Source organism: Carcharhinus amblyrhynchos, chromosome 6 (assembly GCF_965287045.1).
Source record: "Carcharhinus amblyrhynchos chromosome 6, sCarAmb.v2.hapA, whole genome shotgun sequence".
NCBI lineage: Eukaryota > Metazoa > Chordata > Chondrichthyes > Carcharhiniformes > Carcharhinidae > Carcharhinus > Carcharhinus amblyrhynchos.
The window spans coordinates 57207400-57225349 of NC_137329.1; the positions used below are offsets into that span (position 1 = coordinate 57207400).

Consider the following 17950-nt stretch of genomic DNA (forward strand, 5'->3'; position numbering starts at 1 on the left):
ACAGGGATTTGAAGGGGTATGAGGTTCCAGAAGGGGAGTGCAACTGACTAGATTGCTCCATGGAAAGCTGAGACCCCTTAGAGCGGCTGGGAGGGTGGATCCAGGTAAGATGCTCTGTCAGAGAGTCTGTGCAGGCTCGATGGGCTGAATGGCCTTCTTCTGCACTGTAGGGGTTCTATAGGTTGGCATGGCAGTGTGGGGACAATGGGATGGTGGGTATGAGGAATAGGGTGACATAGATGGGGGTGGAAAATATGCAGGTGAGGAGGGGTGAGGGGTGAGGGCTGAGGGGCCGTTTTTCATTTTATTGTTGGCCTTTTGGCAACATGGCAGCTTCTGCGCTTGTTTCAGGGTTGGCAGGAAAATATCCAGAGCACAAATCACCCAAATGGGACCGAAAATCCAGCCTTTGCTTATCTCAGCTTCTGTATCTAACCATGTTGTCCTGGGCCTACAGGAAGTGCACCAGTTAACTTATCAACTTCTACTGAGCTCTGATGGGTTTGTCTACCAGATCTTTTAGTTTCCGATCTGAGTTTCAGTGCAGTTTCAGCAGCATTTTGGAAGGTCAGTTTCTATTCTCAGTTTCTTGTCAATTCAGGTCTGCCACCATACTCCTAAACTCTGTTGATCCCTCCTCTAAATATGATCAGTTTTCTTCTAGCTCTTTGTCAACATTTAACTCCAGTTTATCTTTCTTTGCTGCATCCTCATTCTCTCATAGGTGGCCTCTATCCAATCTATACTTTCACCTTTCCACACCTCCTCATAACCATTATTTTAAAGTAAATTGTGATCACCATTCCCTGAATGCTCTCCCCTCACTGGTTTCCTCCTGATTAGGCTTCTTATATTTTGGATCAACAAATAGTCTTTTACAGATTTGCATCAATATAGCGAATTTTATGATCTCAGGACATTCCGAAGCTTTTTACTGCAACTGAAGTATTTTTTAAGTGGTATCACTATTGTTAAATAGCCTTACTTAAAACCCTAACCTTAGAGTCAATTTTCACATAGTAAATGCCCACAAAACAGCAACTGAGATAAAACAACCAGGTAATCTGTTTTATAAAGAAAGAATGACTTGCTTTTATGAAGTACTTTTCTCAACCACTGGGTATCTCAAAGCATCTTCCAGCCAGTGAACTACTTTCCAAACTTGCTGTCACTGTCATGAAGTAGAAAGTGCGGCAGCCAATTTGCACGCTGCAAACTCCCACAAACAGCAATGAATGGGAAAAGAAGAATATACCTGCATTTATATAGCACCTTTCATGACCTCAAAGCGCTTAACAGCCAATTAAGTATCTTTGAAGTTTTTGGGATGTTGTTTGAGGGACAAATACTGGGCAAGGCTCCAGGTGAACTCTCCGATTCTTCATCCTGTAGAATGCAGATTTGTATGGGTGAAGCAATTTACTGTTATATCCGGCGTGATATTCCTTTCAATTTTCAGATGTTCTCTTTCTTTTCTCGTTGGTAGAACCACCTTCTGTCCAAAGGCTTGATCTTGATGGAAGAAAAGGTGCGAGTCTGTGAAGGTCAGTATGATTTCTGCAAAAAGAAGGGAGTGAAGGTGGCACAGTGATTAGCCTTGTTGCTTCACAGTGCCAGGGACCCAGCCTTGGGTGACTGTCTGTGTGGAGTTTATACGTTCTCTCCATGTCTGCGTGGGTTTCCTCCGGGTGCTTCAGTTTCCTCCCACAGTACAAAGATGTGCAGGCTTGGCCATTCTGTTTTAACTGTCCCAACCCCATCATCACTGGAAAACTTAAACCATTTCCCACCAAAGAAACCCCACTGACAAGGAGAAGAAAACCATCAGGATATCCATAATGGGATATCTTGGGGACAGATATGATTCTCTTCTTCCCAACAAGAAAAAGGAAATCCTCTAGAATGAAATATAACTAATCAGATACTGTATCAGCACATTACCTATCCAGATAAAGAGAGGAAGCCCCAGAGAGAGAGGAACACCAGGATTAGCCAATGCATGCCAGATGTGATCTAACTGTACTCTTTCACAAAAAGAATATCAAGAGCAGAACCTCATAACCAGGATACTGACCCCAAGGATGCCCAAGCCTCAAGAAGGAGGACAGTCTGGAAGTCCCTAAATAAGACCACTTGGAAGAGGGCAACCTACTCTTCTGCAGCCTAACCTCCAATTGAAGAAAGACACTAACAATGCTGAACTGAAACACTTGCAATTAGGGCCCTAATACTACAGAATACTACAAACCCTGGGGAACTAAGTCTTGAGAAGGAGAGTAGCCCAGAAGCTCCCAAAAGGGGACATCTTGAGGGAGAATGACATACTCCCCCACCCAGCATACCCTCCACCTGACCCAGATAAACACAGTTGTGACTGCCCTAACCTACTTAGTCAACCTAAACTAGAATTAACGACGCTAGAACCTAAGTAGAATTAGAATAAGGACTGACAGGCTAAGAACACTTGCATTACTCTTGTATGTTGAACAGAACAAATACTGCCCCTATTTCTGTGCACCCCAGAGGCACCTTATGGGCCCTGCCATCAACAAGATTCGATACATTTCCCTTCATCAAAAAAATCCTAACAATAAGATGATATGTGCACTGTACATTCATGAGCCATGTGATCAGGTAACCACTGTCACTACCCGCATAAACTATATGAGACCAACCTAAGAAAGGCCAGATATTCCAGGATTAGCTGACAATGCCTGGGTGTGCACAGTACATATATCCCATATTCCAACAATACCAGAGGCACCAATGTCAGAAAAAATAACTTGGTCCTTTCTGGATACATGATCTGTCTGTAACTTCAGAGGAAACGAGCAAGGATTCCTGAATCCCAAAATAACAGAAGTGCAAAAGAAAAACGTGGCACCAATAGTTCTAATGGGGATGCTCCTCACCCCCAATGAGGACTTATAAGATTATACCAACCACCTCTATATCAAGCAGCTGCCATGCTGTGGCACAACTCATCTATAAATAAAGTGAAGGGTATCAAAAATATGCCCCCTCAGTGTAAATGCAAGGATTATAACGCATTAAAACACAGGTAAATACCACACAACCATCATGTTATACAACCAACTCAGCATGCTCGCTATTAGAAAGGAGAGCTGCAAACCAACCCTAAACCCTTCCATATTGCAAACACTGAAACTCAAGAATTAGAATGTGACACAGGGACTGAAGCAGAGTGGGTACACCTCCCCCATACCCAGCCCACTCCCCCCAGTAACACGCACCAAAACCCAAATCGAACACTAATGCACATTAAACTAAAGCCTCCTTCGTCCCATTGTTGTCTAGCACGCTGGTGGACGAATATCATCAGAGGAAATATATCGACAATCCTGATTTTCACAGGATAACAGGGACAAATGCCTCTGTGCTCATAGACCATACACTCCTGGCAGGAGAAAAGACATTGGGCGCCATTCTCCCAAAAACATTTCTGCAGCTGGGATTTTCTGCTCCTGCCGCAGGGGACAGAGAGTTGGCTGAGCGCCAAGTTCTCTGCTCTCGCTGGCAGCAGCAGCGGAGCACGCGAGACGAGAGGTCTCCAGTGGGAAATAGGTGCAATTCCCATCAGGAGCGCCAGCGCTCTCCTGATTGTAATCCACCCACACTTCAAAATATTTTTTGGACTTTGGGCTGATTTGCATTGTGAATGAGATGTGAGGAACCAAAAAACGCCGGCAAGTTTGGCTTCTCTGACTAGGTCACTGTTCTTAAAGGGCACCCTGATCTCAGAATAACGCAACAGAAACCACCCCACCCCCCCCCCGCCTTTTCTCACTGGCAATAATGCCCCTCCCCCCTATCGCCGGCATCAGGCACCCCTACTACACCCCTACCCCCAATGGCCAGTACCAGCGCTACCCCCCATCCCACTCCCCCCAACCAAGTGAGTGACATCCCACTATGGGGTCACTAAAGGCCTCACACCATTCAGGCTCTCCCTTACAGACAGGCCCTCCCAGGTTGGCATTGCCAGGGTGCTCAGGACACTGTCCAGCCAAGGTCCCTGACTACCCGGGGTTACAATGGCAGCCATCTTGATGCCTACAGCACTGCCACTGCGTGGGCCCGCTCACCGGTGAAACCACCACTGCAAACTAGACCCCACCCTGGCTGTCTCCAACTACCTCAATCAAATGAGGACTTCTTTGACTTAACTCCTTGTCACCAAAGTCCAGCCAGGATCTTCCAGAAACAGAGCATGAATTACAAAAATCAAGATCAAACAATTAATTATGGGTTGTGCATCAGGATAAAAAAAAGGATTAAAAAGACGAGTAGGGCTAGAACTTGTGCCGATGCAGCCGCTCCCACCCTCATATCATGTGAATGTATTTCATTCAGTTCAGTATGAAGCAACATGAGGTTACAATCAAACTAAGGATATTATTTATCTGATAAATAGCACTGAGTGTAAGAGTAACGGTATAATGATGAGCACGAGTGTAAAATGAGGTTGGCAAATGTGCCCATAAACAATGCATTCTGCTCAGTGTACAAAAGCGGGCCGCTGTTCCACGCAACAATGTCTACTGTGGACTGAATTTGTAAAGTCAATATTAGTCATGCCCATGTTTAAAATGCTGCTGAGGCGAGTGCATATTGAATGTAACACCAGCCACCCACAAGCACAGGAAATAAAAAGCACCGGGTCTACAAGTCGTTCCATCACTCGGGCAGTTTATGGAAAGGTAGGATTTGGGCGGACATCTGGAGAGAACTGGGACCCAGACTGGAAACAACCCTGAATTCCATTACAAGCAATGCCAGTCTTTGTAAGCACAGAGGATGAATAGTTTTCTGGTGCTCCACAAGACTGTGATTAGAGATGGAGTACAACCAGTGTTATAGCCCTATCCTCTTCTAATCATTGTCATCATTATAATGGATGGGTTGCTGATTCGGAAAAGATTGACTCATCATTATGATCAAATGATAACTGCCAGTAGCAATCACAGGATGAATTCCACTCTGCTTCTTTGGGCCACTCTAGCTTTCCAGCCTCTAGTTACTAATCGTGCTTGTCAGATATTGACCAAACATATTGTCAGTCGTGATGAGCATGTGTACTTTTAATAGGTCTGCAGTGTGTTTATACGACAGTCTTTTTAATTGTGACTTCTAATCCATCTTATAATGATGAGTTGACAGTGGGCAGGTTTGTAGGCTGGGGGCATAAGCGTAAGATTTTCAGAGGGCCTTCTCACTGGGTTCTCACTTATCCCAACTTCTCTACAATTTTCATAGAATCATAGAATCCCTACAGTGCACAGAAAGGCATTTGGCCCATCGAGACTGCACTAACAACAATCCCACCCAGGCCTTATCCCTGTAACCTCCTGCTGATCCCCCTGACACTCAGGGTCAATTTAGCATGGCCAATCAACCTAACCCGCTCATCTTTGGACTATAGGAGGAAACCAGAGCACCCAAAGGAAACCGTTGCAGATATAGAGAAAATGTGTAAATTCCACACAGACAGTGACCCAAGGCTGGAATTGAACCCAGCTCCCTGGCGCTGTGAAGGAGCAATGCCACCCACCTAGGTCAGGTGGCCCAAGCCAGCCCAATCATCCGTGGTCTCCATTGAGGCACTCAGGTGACCAACTATTGACCACTTACAGGCCATTCCCTTCGCAACCTCAATTTTCAGGCTGGCAGGAGGAGTTCCGAGGTATGGGGGAAAGCTCAAAAATTAACTCGGTTCAGGCCCTGGAGGGAAGGCCTCCATTAGCAGTCTCCTTTTAACATCAGGCTCCCTCCCCACCCCCACACCTCTCCAATTAAACCTCAATTTCCCCCTGTTTCCATCCCTCTGCTCACCCTGAGACCCCCATCATCTCAAATATTCTGCCCTATATTGTGGGCTTGACTTCCAGCCGTTCCTGCTGGTGGGATCTTCCAGTTCGTCCGACAGTGACCTCTGCTCCCACAAATTGGTTTCCCGGCAGCAGAGGATGCAAACCCCATTGACAGCAGTGGGACTGGATGATCCCGCTGCCATCCAATGTTGGTACATCTCTGCAAAACATGGCATGTGGGAGTTGCAGGAAGTGTCACCCACATGTCAGCTGGAAGCTTAGTGCAGACCCAACTTTCTTCCTAATGGATTCAAACCCACAGTCCAACATTACACAGAACTGTCTACCCCAAAGAGGTTACAGGAATTGTAATGAAGTCAATAGAACTGAGCCTCTGTTGCAGTAGGAAGTGTTCAGGTCACAAAAGACTTGTATCTAAAGTAAAGCCTACATTGATTTAGCACTTTTCACAACCCAGGATGACCCAGGGCACCTTCATAAACAGTGATGTGCTCGTGAAATGTAGCCATTGTTGTAATGCAGAAAATTAGTAGCCAATTCACACACATCAAGCTTTCATAGAGTCATAGAAATTTATTGCATGGATGGACGCCATTTGGCCCTTGTGTTCACATTGGTTGACAAGTAGCCAAACAATCTAATCCCTCTATCCAGTTCTTGGTTCATAGCCTTGTAGGTTACAGCACTTCAGGTACATTTCCAAATATTTTTAATTGTTTCTTCCTTTATCACTATTTCAGGCAGTGAGTTCCAGGGCCTCATCTCTGGATGAAAAAGATTCTCCTTGAATCCTCTCTAACCCTCCTAGGCCTTTCTCTAAATCCCTTCTCATTTTGGATGTGTCAGCCCAGCAGAATAGAGCTGTCCTAACCAGCACTCAATGTTAAATATTTAGATCTTTCCTCTGCCTCTGTTCCAGAGAAAACAATCCTTGCCTGTCCAATCTTATACTTCACTAAAATCCTCCAGCCCAGGCAACATCCCCAGGTAAAGCTCTTTAAATCTCTGCTGTACACTCTCAAGTGTTATGAAGCTGTGAAGCACTGATTGCAAAATGAAATGTGGTAATGACCAGATTGCCAGTTTTGGCTGAGGGATAAAGTTGACTGGATCACTGGGCAGAATCACTAGATCCCCTGCTGTTCTTTGAAGTAGTACCAAAGGAACTTTTATGATCCTGAGAGGGAGGTCAGTGCCTCAGTTCAACATTCCAACCTGTCAGATACACCTGCAGCACTTCCAACACTGCAGCACCCCCTCACTATTGTACTGAAATGTTAGCCTGGATTTAGGTTACAAGGTACCTCGGCAAACTTACCTTGTCTTTAGGTAGTGTTATAACTCATCAAAGATCAGGAGGAATAAATTAGGGGGAAAATTACGTTCTTCAACACTGGCTTCCTTCATTTAGAAATAATTGTTTAATTAGATGAACCTTGCTTACCATTCAGCAGTTCTCATTAGAGATTTACTACCATTCACAATTGCTCAATTCTTTCTTCATTTGTTCTCAGGTGAAAATCTTTTGGAAGCTTTAACCAGAAGTTGGGACAATTTCTTCACTGAAATCCTACCCATGTTACAGGCCATATTTTACCCCGTGCAGGTAAATATTGATGATCCATCAGGCAAAGGCTATTGTTGGTGTGGTGTGATCTGTTTCCACTGGACACTCAGTAGAGGCAAACAGGCTGGCTGGGGCCTCAAGAACCTTGAGTTGAAGAAGACCAAGGCCCCGATTTGATATTTGGGTAGCGCTGAGTCCAATGATCTCAGTCATGGCAGTAACGGCAGTGTAATATGCATATTGAATCAGGGAAAGGGAACAGATCCGACATTCCTGACCGCAGCCTAGTCACAACTGTTGGGAAATGTAATGTGTGCCTGTTGTGTGTGTACATGATTTCCACACTGGTATGTGTAGGTCTGCCTCTCTGTGCATGGGTGTGTATGCATGTGTGAGCATGTGTTATGATATTGGCTCTGGCGGTGATTTCCCTGTGTGAATAGTGACTGATTAAGGTCATACATAAAAGAATGGCAATATGGGTGATTCACAGGATCAAAGAATCACAAATTATTACAGTGCAGTGGAGGCCCTTCAGCCCATTAAGTCAGCACCGCTGCATGAAAGGTCCTGACCTGCCCACCTAATCCTATTTACCAGCACTTGGCCCATAGCCTTGAATGTTATGGTGTGCCAAGTACTTGTCCAGGTACTTTTTAAAGGATGTAAGGCATCCCCGCCTCCACCACCCTCCCAGTAATAACAATTGTGCATAGAGCCACAAACAACCAGAAAAGGTGGGATAGAAATATACTCAGGGAAGTAAAACAACACCTCAGTTGATGTTTTCATGCAAATGTGACTCAACATTGTTCCATTATCCTTTTGTTCAGGGTAACTCTCATATTTCACCCGTGGTGGTATTCTCACTGTTATGAGGCTTTGTGTTTTGGGGAAAATTCCACCCCTGGTGTACAGACCAGTTGTCCTCACCACATTCCTGTAAAGCAGTGAGCTGGATATCAGTGCTAGGGAAATTCCATCTGCAATGCCTCCGCCACACCCTTCAGATTCAATGCGAGGTCCATTGAACAAACACTAGTGTCCTCTTGAAGCCAATTCTGCAAACATTCAGGCAAAACTCCTGAAAAATGAATTATAATGGATCAGACATTAGGGACACCAGGGAATATCCGTCAGTCTACTCAGCCTCTCCTCGTCAAACAATCTACACATCTCAGGAACCAGACTAGTGAATCTCCCTCCACAGCAAGCATGTCATTCCTTAGGTAAGGAGATCAAAACTGTACACATTACTCCAGTGTCGTCTCATCAATGGCCTGTAGTCAGAAATATCACAATATGAAACTCTAAATATTACACATGCAATCCAAATTTAATGACCCCCCCACCCCCGACCCTCATTTGTTTTTTTTCCATGAAGCTACTGAGCCACAATGGACAGGAAGGTCCAGTTCAGTCCTGGGCCTATACAGAGTTTGGTTATTGGGAGGAGTTTGGTTGGTTGAAGGAAAGTTACAATTGGCCTCACCACACATGGCCTTGGAGGGAAAAATCAGCCAAGCCTCCTGCTCCGAGTCACAACTCAAAGGTTCTCACTGTAAGTGCCCATTACAGAGGTGCAGGGTGAAGAAGAACAAACCTCGGTTACAATGCTCCTCACCATTATTCAAGGTTTGCAGAGGTAGGAGGTCCATAATAATATGGACACAGATGGGGCGCAGATTGGTCGGTAGGACTGCTGAGGAACAGTGAAGGATCTTTAATGAGATCTTTTTCGGTACTCCGCAGAAATTTATTCCAATGGTAAAGAAGTATCGTAGGAGAAGGGATAATCAACCATGGTTATCAAAGGAATTAAAGGAGAGTACTAAATTAGAAGCTGATGCGTTTAGAGTGGCTAAAAGTAGTGGGCGAGTAGAAGATTGGGAGACGTTTAAAAATCAACAAAGAATGACTAAGAAGTTGATAAAGAAAGGAAGGATAGACTATGAAGCTAAACTAGCACTAAATATAAAAAAGGACAGTAAGAGTTTTTACAAATATATAAAGAAGAGGAGGCTGGCTAGAGTGAATGTTGGACCCTTAGAGGATGAGGGGAGGGATTTAGTGGTGGGAGATGAGGAAATGGCGGAGGCCGTAAATAAGTTTTTTGCCTCGGTCTTCACGGAGGAGGACGCGAATAGTTTGTTGGGTGTTAAAGATAGAACGTTGGTAGGAGTTGAGGATCTAAATGCCATTACTGTCACTAGAGAGGTAGTGCTTGATAGACTAACGGGACTGATGGTGGACAAGTCCCCAGGACCGGATGGAATGCATCCCAGGGTTCTGAAGGAAATGGCAGAGGTGATTATTTACCAAACTTCACTGGATTCCGGGGAACTGCCGGAAGATTGGAAAACGGCTAATGTTATGCCGCTGTTTAAAAAAGGTAGCAGGCAAAAGGCAGGGAATTATAGGCCGGTTAGTTTAACGTCTATAGTTGGAAAAATGCTTAAATCCGTCATCGAAGAAGAAATAGCGAGGCACCTAGAAAAGAATTGTTTGATAGAGCAGACGCAGCACAGATTTGTTAAGGGGAAGTCATGTTTGACGAATTTATTGGATTTCTATGAGGATGTGACTAGTGCAGTAGACAGAGGGGAACCGGTGGATGTGGTGTTTCTCAATTTTGAAAAGGCGTTTGATAAGGTGCCGCACAAAAGTTTGCTTCAGAAGGTTAGGGGGCATGGAGTTGGGGGTAAGATGTTAGCGTGGATAGAGGATTGATTGTCTAATAGGAGGCAGAGAGTTGGTGTCATTGGGTGCTATTCTGATTGGCGGTTGGTGACTAGTGGAGTGCCGCAGGGATCGGTGCTGGGGTTTCAGTTATTTACCATTTATTTAGATGATCTGGAGGAGGGGGCTGAGTGTAGGGCAACGAAATTTGCTGATGACACAAAGATGAGTGGAAAAGCAAATTGTGCGGAGGGTGTGGAAAGTCTGCAGAGGGATCTAGATAGGCTGAGCGAGTGGGCGAGGACCTGGCAGATGGAGTACAATGTTAGCAAGTGTGAGGTTATCCATTTTGGCAGAAATAATAGTAGGAAGGATTACTATTTAAAGGGTGAAAAGCTGTAGCATGCTACGGTGCAGAGGGACCTGGGGGTCCTTGTGCACGAGTTGCAAAAACCCAGTCTGCAGGTGCAGCAGGTGATCAAGAAGGCAAATGGGATGCTGGCCTTTATAGCGAGGGGGATAGAATATAAAAGTAGGGAGGTCTTGCTGCAACTGTACAGGGCACTGGTGAGGCCGCAGCTGGAGTACTGTGTGCAGTTTTGGTCACCGCACTTGCGCAAGGATATTTTGGCCTTGGAGGGAGTGCAGAGGAGGTTCACTAGGCTGATACTGGAGATGAGGGGGTTGGACTATGAAGAGAGACTAAATAGACTGAGTCTGTACTTGTTGGAGTTTAGAAGGATGAGGGGGGATCTTATAGAGACGTATAAGATAATGAAAGGGATGGATAGGGTAGAGGTAAAGAGATTCTCCCCGCTCAGAAAGGACAGCAGGACTTGAGGGCACAGCCTCAAGATAAGGGGGGGGTGCAGTTTAGAATGGAGTTGAGGAGGAACTTCTTCACTCAAAGGGTGGTGAATCTCTGGAATTCTCTGCCCGTTGAAGTGGTGGAAGCTACCTCGCTAAATATATTTAAGTCACAGGTAGATAGGTTTCTGATAGACAAGGGAATTAAGGGTTATGGGGAGAAAGCGGGAAAGTGGAACTGATCCACTTCAAATCAGCCATGATCTTATTGAATGGCGGGGCAGGCTCAAAGGGCTAGATGGCCTTCTCCTGCTCCTATTTCTTATGTTCTTATGTTCGTAATAATAGTAACTGTCTCCCATCTCCCAGCAAGGAGTTACTGACTTCTGGAAGTGAGGAGATAGTAAGGTGAGTTGGTGAAGGAAACATAAATAAATGAGTTTTATCAGTGCAAGGCTGAGAAAGAATCAATCCCCCCTTACTAACCATCACACACACACACAAACACACACACACACACACACACACACACACACACACACACACACACACACACACACACACACACACACACACACACGCACACAACGATACTGATCCCTACAGTGAGTCAGAGACAAATCACCAAACCATACTGCTCCAGAACATTTGCTGAGGTCATCCCTCCCACTGAGTAGAATTTAGAAACATACAGGTCATCCTATTGGCATATATGACATAAACGAGAGCAGGTTTTATTCCGCAGTGCCACGGGATTATTATAAAGACAGTGATACAGAAAAGGAAATGACTGTGAGTGTTTGAAGGAGATCAGCATCACGCCCTGAGGACAGCACTCAGTTCTGCCTTCAATCCTTGTTTGCTGCATGCAAAGTATCTGAAGATGTACGCAAATCCCCCCTCTCGATGACAGCAGCCTGTGGAGAAAGTATCTGCATTTCAGCTCATTACTTCCTCCCAAAGGCTGAGCTCTGATCTGCTTTGTGAGAAATGCTCCAATGATGTCCAAAGCACTTGGGGCACAGCATGTTGCTTATCTAATGTCTGCATCTTTATGCTATTGTTACAAGAATTAAAGTTGTTCTAGATGGCGCAGTGAACCCACATCTGTATCAGCGTTGAAAGCCTTCGGCCTGCAGGCACATCCTATCCACGTGCATTTGTCTGTTGTCACGTTCTTGTCACACTGTCTGTGTCATCTTTTCCTGGCATAAATGAGTTTGTCCTCATTCACAATGGAAACCTCAGCTCATAGCTTGAATGAGTGTCAAACACTGGTATATTTGTTGTTTAAGGGAAAGGAAGTGGCCAGGTGGAGATATCGAGAAAGTGGTACAGGACAAGGTGAAAGTATTTGAAGGTTTTATCACTCTATGTCCAGCACATTAATGTGACAGCAAAGTGCCCCCTTCAAAAATCCAATTCCTTCCACTATATGAGGACTGTTATTACTGTACAGATTCTTAACATGCTGGTAGAATTCCCCTCTCTGTATGACGTGCTTATTTCAAAGCCTTATACGTTTGCCCAATAACTTTGACAAAGTGATTTCCAGCCAGACAGAATGAAAACATTGCTGTTACACAAGAAGAAGTGTAAAATAACTTTGATGTTTGGCCCTTTCATTAGGGGCAGGAACTAACCATTCGTCAGATGGCATTGCTGGGATTCCGAGATCTAGTGCTGTTGAAAGTAAACCTGGAGCAAGTGCTTCATCAACCTCACACTGATGTACCTCCATCCATCACACAGATGCTACTCGTGCTTCAGGTAAGAGATGAGTGTGCACAGACCTAGTTTAGGTGGGCTAAAGCATGCAACTCCCTTTAGGAACATAACCAGGCTGATAAGGTGTTCAGAGGATTACAGTTTATGCACTGATGCACAGGGTGTGGGTTTGTGTACAGTGATGGAGAGGGAGTGGGATTGTGTACAGTGATGGAGAGGGTGTGGGATTGTGTACAGTGATGAAGAGGGTGTGGGATTGTGTACAGTGATGGAGAGGGTGTGGGATTGTGTACAGTGATGGAGAGGGTGTGGGATTGTGTACAGTGATGGAGAGGGTGTGGGATTGTGTACAGTGATGGAGAGGGTGTGGGATTGTGTACAGGGGTGGAGAGGGTGTGGGATTGTGTACAGTGATGGAGAGGGTGTGGGATTGTGTACAGTGATGGAGAGGGTGTGAGATTGTGTACAGTGATGGAGAGGGTGTGGGATTGTGTACAGTGATGGAGAGGGTGTGGGATTGTGTACAGTGATGGAGAGGGTGTGGGATTGTGTACAGTGATGGAGAGGGTGTGGGATTGTGTACAGTGATGGAGAGGGTGTGGGATTGTGTACAGTGATGGAGAGGGTGTGGGATTGTGTACAGGGGTGGAGAGGGTGTGGGATTGTGTACAGCGGTGGAGAGGGCGTGGGATTTGTACAGTGATGAAGAGGGTGTGGGATTGTGTACAGGGGTGGAGAGGGCGTGGGATTGTGTACAGGGGTGGAGAGGGTGTGGGATTGTGTACAGGGGTGGAGAGGGTGTGGGATTGTGTACAGGGGTGGAGAGGGTGTGGGATTTGTACAGTGATGAAGAGGGTGTGGGATTGTGTACAGGGGTGGAGAGGGCGTGGGATTTGTACAGTGATGAAGAGGGTGTGGGATTGTGTACAGGGGTGGAGAGGGCGTGGGATTTGTACAGTGATGAAGAGGGTGTGGGATTGTGTACAGTGATGGAGAGGGTATGGGATTGTGTACAGTGATGGAGAGGGTGTGAGATTGTGTACAGGGGTGGAGAGGGTGTGGGATTGTGTACAGTGATGGAGAGGGTGTGAGATTGTGTACAGGGGTGGAGAGGGTGTGGGATTGTGTACAGTGATGAAGAGGGTGTGGGATTGTGTACAGGGGTGGAGAGGGTGTGGGATTGTGTACAGTGATGGAGAGGGTATGGGATTGTGTACAGTGATGGAGAGGGTGTGGGATTGTGTACAGGGGTGGAGAGGGTGTGGGATTGTGTACAGGGGTGGAGAGGGTGTGGGATTGTGTACAGGGGTGGAGAGGGTGTGGGATTGTGTACAGTGATGGAGAGGGTGTGGGATTGTGTACAGTGATGGAGAGGGTATGGGATTGTGTACAGTGATGAAGAGGGCGTGGGATTATGTACAGTGATGGAGAGGGCATGGGATTGTGTACAGTGATGGAGAGGGTGTGAGATTGTGTACAGGGGTGGAGAGGGTGTGGGATTGTGTACAGTGATGGAGAGGGTGTGAGATTGTGTACAGGGGTGGAGAGGGTGTGGGATTGTGTACAGTGATGAAGAGGGTGTGGGATTGTGTACAGTGATGAAGAGGGTGTGGGATTGTGTACAGTGATGGAGAGGGTATGGGATTGTGTACAGTGATGAAGAGGGTATGGGATTGTGTACAGGGGTGGAGAGGGTGTGGGATTGTGTACAGTGATGAAGAGGGTGTGGGATTGTGTACAGTGATGAAGAGGGTGTGGGATTGCGTACAGTGATGAAGAGGGTGTGGGATTGTGTACAGTGATGAAGAGGGTATGGGATTGTGTACAGTGATGAAGAGGGTGTGGGATTGTGTACAGTGATGGAGAGGGTGTGGGATTGTGTACAGTGATGGAGAGGGTGTGGGATTGTGTACAGTGATGGAGAGGGTGTGGGATTGTGTACAGTGATGAAGAGGGTGTGGGATTGTGTACAGTGATGGAGAGGGTGTGAGATTGTGTACAGGGGTGGAGAGGGTGTGGGATTGTGTACAGTGATGGAGAGGGTATGGGATTGTGTACAGTGATGAAGAGGGTATGGGATTGTGTACAGTGATGAAGAGGGTGTGGGATTGTGTACAGTGATGGAGAGGATGTGGGATTGTGTACAGTGATGGAGAGGGTGTGGGATTGTGTACAGTGATGAAGAGGGTGTGGGATTGTGTACAGTGATGGAGAGGATGTGGGATTGTGTACAGTGATGGAGAGGGTGTGGGATTGTGTACAGTGATGGAGAGGGTGTGGGATTGTGTACAGTGATGGAGAGGGTGTGGGATTGTGTACAGTGATGGAGAGGGTGTGGGATTGTGTACAGTGATGAAGAGGGTGTGGGATTGTGTACAGTGATGGAGAGGGTGTGGGATTGTGTACAGTGATGAAGAGGGTGTGGGATTGTGTACAGTGATGGAGAGGGTGTGGGATTGTGTACAGTGATGAAGAGGGTGTGGGATTGTGTACAGTGATGGAGAGGGTGTGGGATTGTGTACAGTGATGGAGAGGGTGTGGGATTGTGTACAGTGATGAAGAGGGTGTGGGATTTGTACAGTGATGAAGAGGGTGTGGGATTGTGTACAGTGATGGAGAGGGTGTGGGATTGTGTACAGTGATGAAGAGGGTGTGGGATTGTGTACAGTGATGGAGAGGGTGTGGGATTGTGTACAGTGATGAAGAGGGTGTGGGATTGTGTACAGTGATGGAGAGGGTGTGGGATTGTGTACAGTGATGAAGAGGGTGTGGGATTGTGTACAGTGATGGAGAGGGTGTGGGATTGTGTACAGTGATGGAGAGGGTGTGGGATTGTGTACAGTGATGAAGAGGGTGTGGGATTTGTACAGTGATGAAGAGGGTGTGGGATTGTGTACAGGGGTGGAGAGGGTGTGGGATTGTGTACAGTGATGAAGAGGGTGTGGGATTGTATACAGGGGTGGAGAGGGTGTGGGATTGTGTACAGTGATGGAGAGGGTGTGGGATTGTGTACAGTGATGAAGAGGGTGTGGGATTGTGTACATTGTGTACAATGACTTAGGGAGCCTACGTTATTGGGCCAGTGATTGAGATTTCAAATGCCTCCATGGCAAACAGTGATATCCTTTGGAATATATCTAGTGATTAGTGGCCAGCACCAGAAACTTGATAACAATCAGAGCTGTAGCTGTATTCCAACAAAAGGAACAACTCTTCATTGATGCCCTGTGGAAAGGCCCCCCTCTACCTGAGCTACCACATCACTCCAATCTCACATTCTGTGATTGACTGTACTCCATTCAGTTTTTAGAACTCAAAATGGACAATAAATACAATTTGCCCACACCCTCAGAACAGATTAAAATAAATCCTTGGTAACTCCGTGTAATCCTCTCTACATCCTTATGTGAAGTTGTACGAATGAAGTAATGGTATGATGGGAAAATTGGTCAACTATTTGGTACAAAATAAGGAAAGCTGATCAAGTTATTCCGAAATGCCTGAGCCCTGTAAGGCCTGATAAGGCTGACTCTGTATAACCTAGGGTTGTAAGAGTAAGACAAGATACGGTCAGGGATGAAGGAGTCACTGACCTTTTTCTGTTCTATCAAAGGACAAGATTAAAGGTATGAATGATGAGACAAAGAGTTTTAGGAGGTCAGCAGGTTGTATCGTGATTTATGATATTGCTTATGATGTTACTACTGATCAAGTTCCTGAATAAGCTCTGGTCACGCAAACTGATAATGATTATGTATAAATACTGAACTGATTCTTTATGTAAGCGCAGACTTGAGAAGGAATTAGCAAGTCGTAACGAATGCTCTCCAAACTCAAGTTACTGCCACTACTGCATGCAGTCTTTCGTAAATAAAGACTAGCTGTTTTGTCGGAATTACTTTTGTTGGGTCTTTCTACCACAGTCAAGAAGCAGGAAAATTTCCACTTCAACACTTGCACCTTCCCGGGTCAGTTCTATGAGACTTTTCACGTTAGTCACTTCCTCCTGCGTGGCTGGCTCAGCCTTTGCTGAGTTGTGTGGTACTTTTCCATTTCCCCCACACTGTACGAGAACATTGATAAATGTCCACTCACAGAAACAAAACTTCCTGCTGCTTGTCAGGTTTACAGCCTGATGAGTTAGGTATCTTTTGATTCATTTCAAACCAGAGTCTTTCCAAATGAGTCTCACTGTAAGGATACTTCTTCTAAAAAACATTTCTAATTTAATAGCCTTTTCTTTCTTTGCTTACCCTCTGTTTATTTCTCTTTAACCACTGGATTCTTGTGAAGTCACCTGGAGGGTTGTTGAGCCTGACAGTCTGAGGGAGCTGTATTAACAAGTAGTGCTAAAAAGTCAAGCTTGATAAAGCAGGAGATATTTCTGCTGGTATTATCTGGATTAAACAACAGGATTGTCAGCTCTTTTGGTTATGCTCACTGTTTAAATTGATCATAAGACTCCACATATGGGGGAGATATTATTTGATTTGATTTGTTATTGTCACATTTTTTGGGATGCAGTGGAAAGTATTGTTTCTTGCATGCTATACAAACAAAGCATACGTTTATAAGATACACTGGGGCGAAGGAAAGGAGAGGGTGCAGAATATTGTGTTACAGTTACAGGTGGGGTGGAGAGAAAGGTCAACTTAATCTATAGTAGGACCCTGATGGCAGCAGGGAAGATGCTGTTCTTGGTTGGTATTTGACCTCAGACTTTTGTATCTTTTTTCTGACGGAAGAAGGTGGCTGGGGTGTGGGGGGTCCTTGATTATGCTGACTGCTTTTCCAAGGAAGTGGGAAGTGTACGCGGAGTCAATGGATGGGAGGCTGGTTTGTGTGATGGATTTGGCTACGTTCATAACCCTTCTTGTAGTTTCTTGGGGAAGAGCAGGAGCCATACCAAGCTGTTTTACATCTGGATAGGATGCTTTCTATGATGCATTTGTAAAACTGGGTAGGAGTCATGGAAAAAAAGATGGTGATATAGTAGTAATGTCACTGACCTGGTAATCCAGAGGTCAGGTTAATGTTCCACAGGTTCAAGCACAATGGCTGGTGGAATTCAAATTTAATGAGTAATCAGTAATGACGACCATGAAATAATTATCGATTGTCATAAAAAGCCACCTGATTCGCTTGTGTCCTTTAGGGAAGGAAATCTGCCATCCTGAGCTGGTCTGGCCTACATGTGACTCCAGACCCACAGCAGTGTGGCTGACTTTTAACTGCTCTTAGCAATGTTGCAGAAAGCCACTCAGTTCAAGGGCAGCTAGGGATGGGTAGCAAATACTGCTCACATCCCATGAAAGAA

General features: G+C 45.5%; 1 protein-coding gene across 1 annotated transcript in view; it reads left to right on the forward strand.

The window, feature by feature from the left end:
- The window catches only part of prr5l (proline rich 5 like), a 120507-nt gene that overhangs the window by 67417 nt on the left and 35140 nt on the right, over positions 1-17950 (forward strand). The window contains exons 5-7 of the mRNA XM_080190500.1: positions 1487-1544; positions 7367-7458; positions 12535-12675. Coding sequence (XP_080046626.1) covers positions 1487-1544; positions 7367-7458; positions 12535-12675 — 291 coding nt within the window. The remainder of the gene's footprint in view (positions 1-1486; positions 1545-7366; positions 7459-12534; positions 12676-17950) is intronic.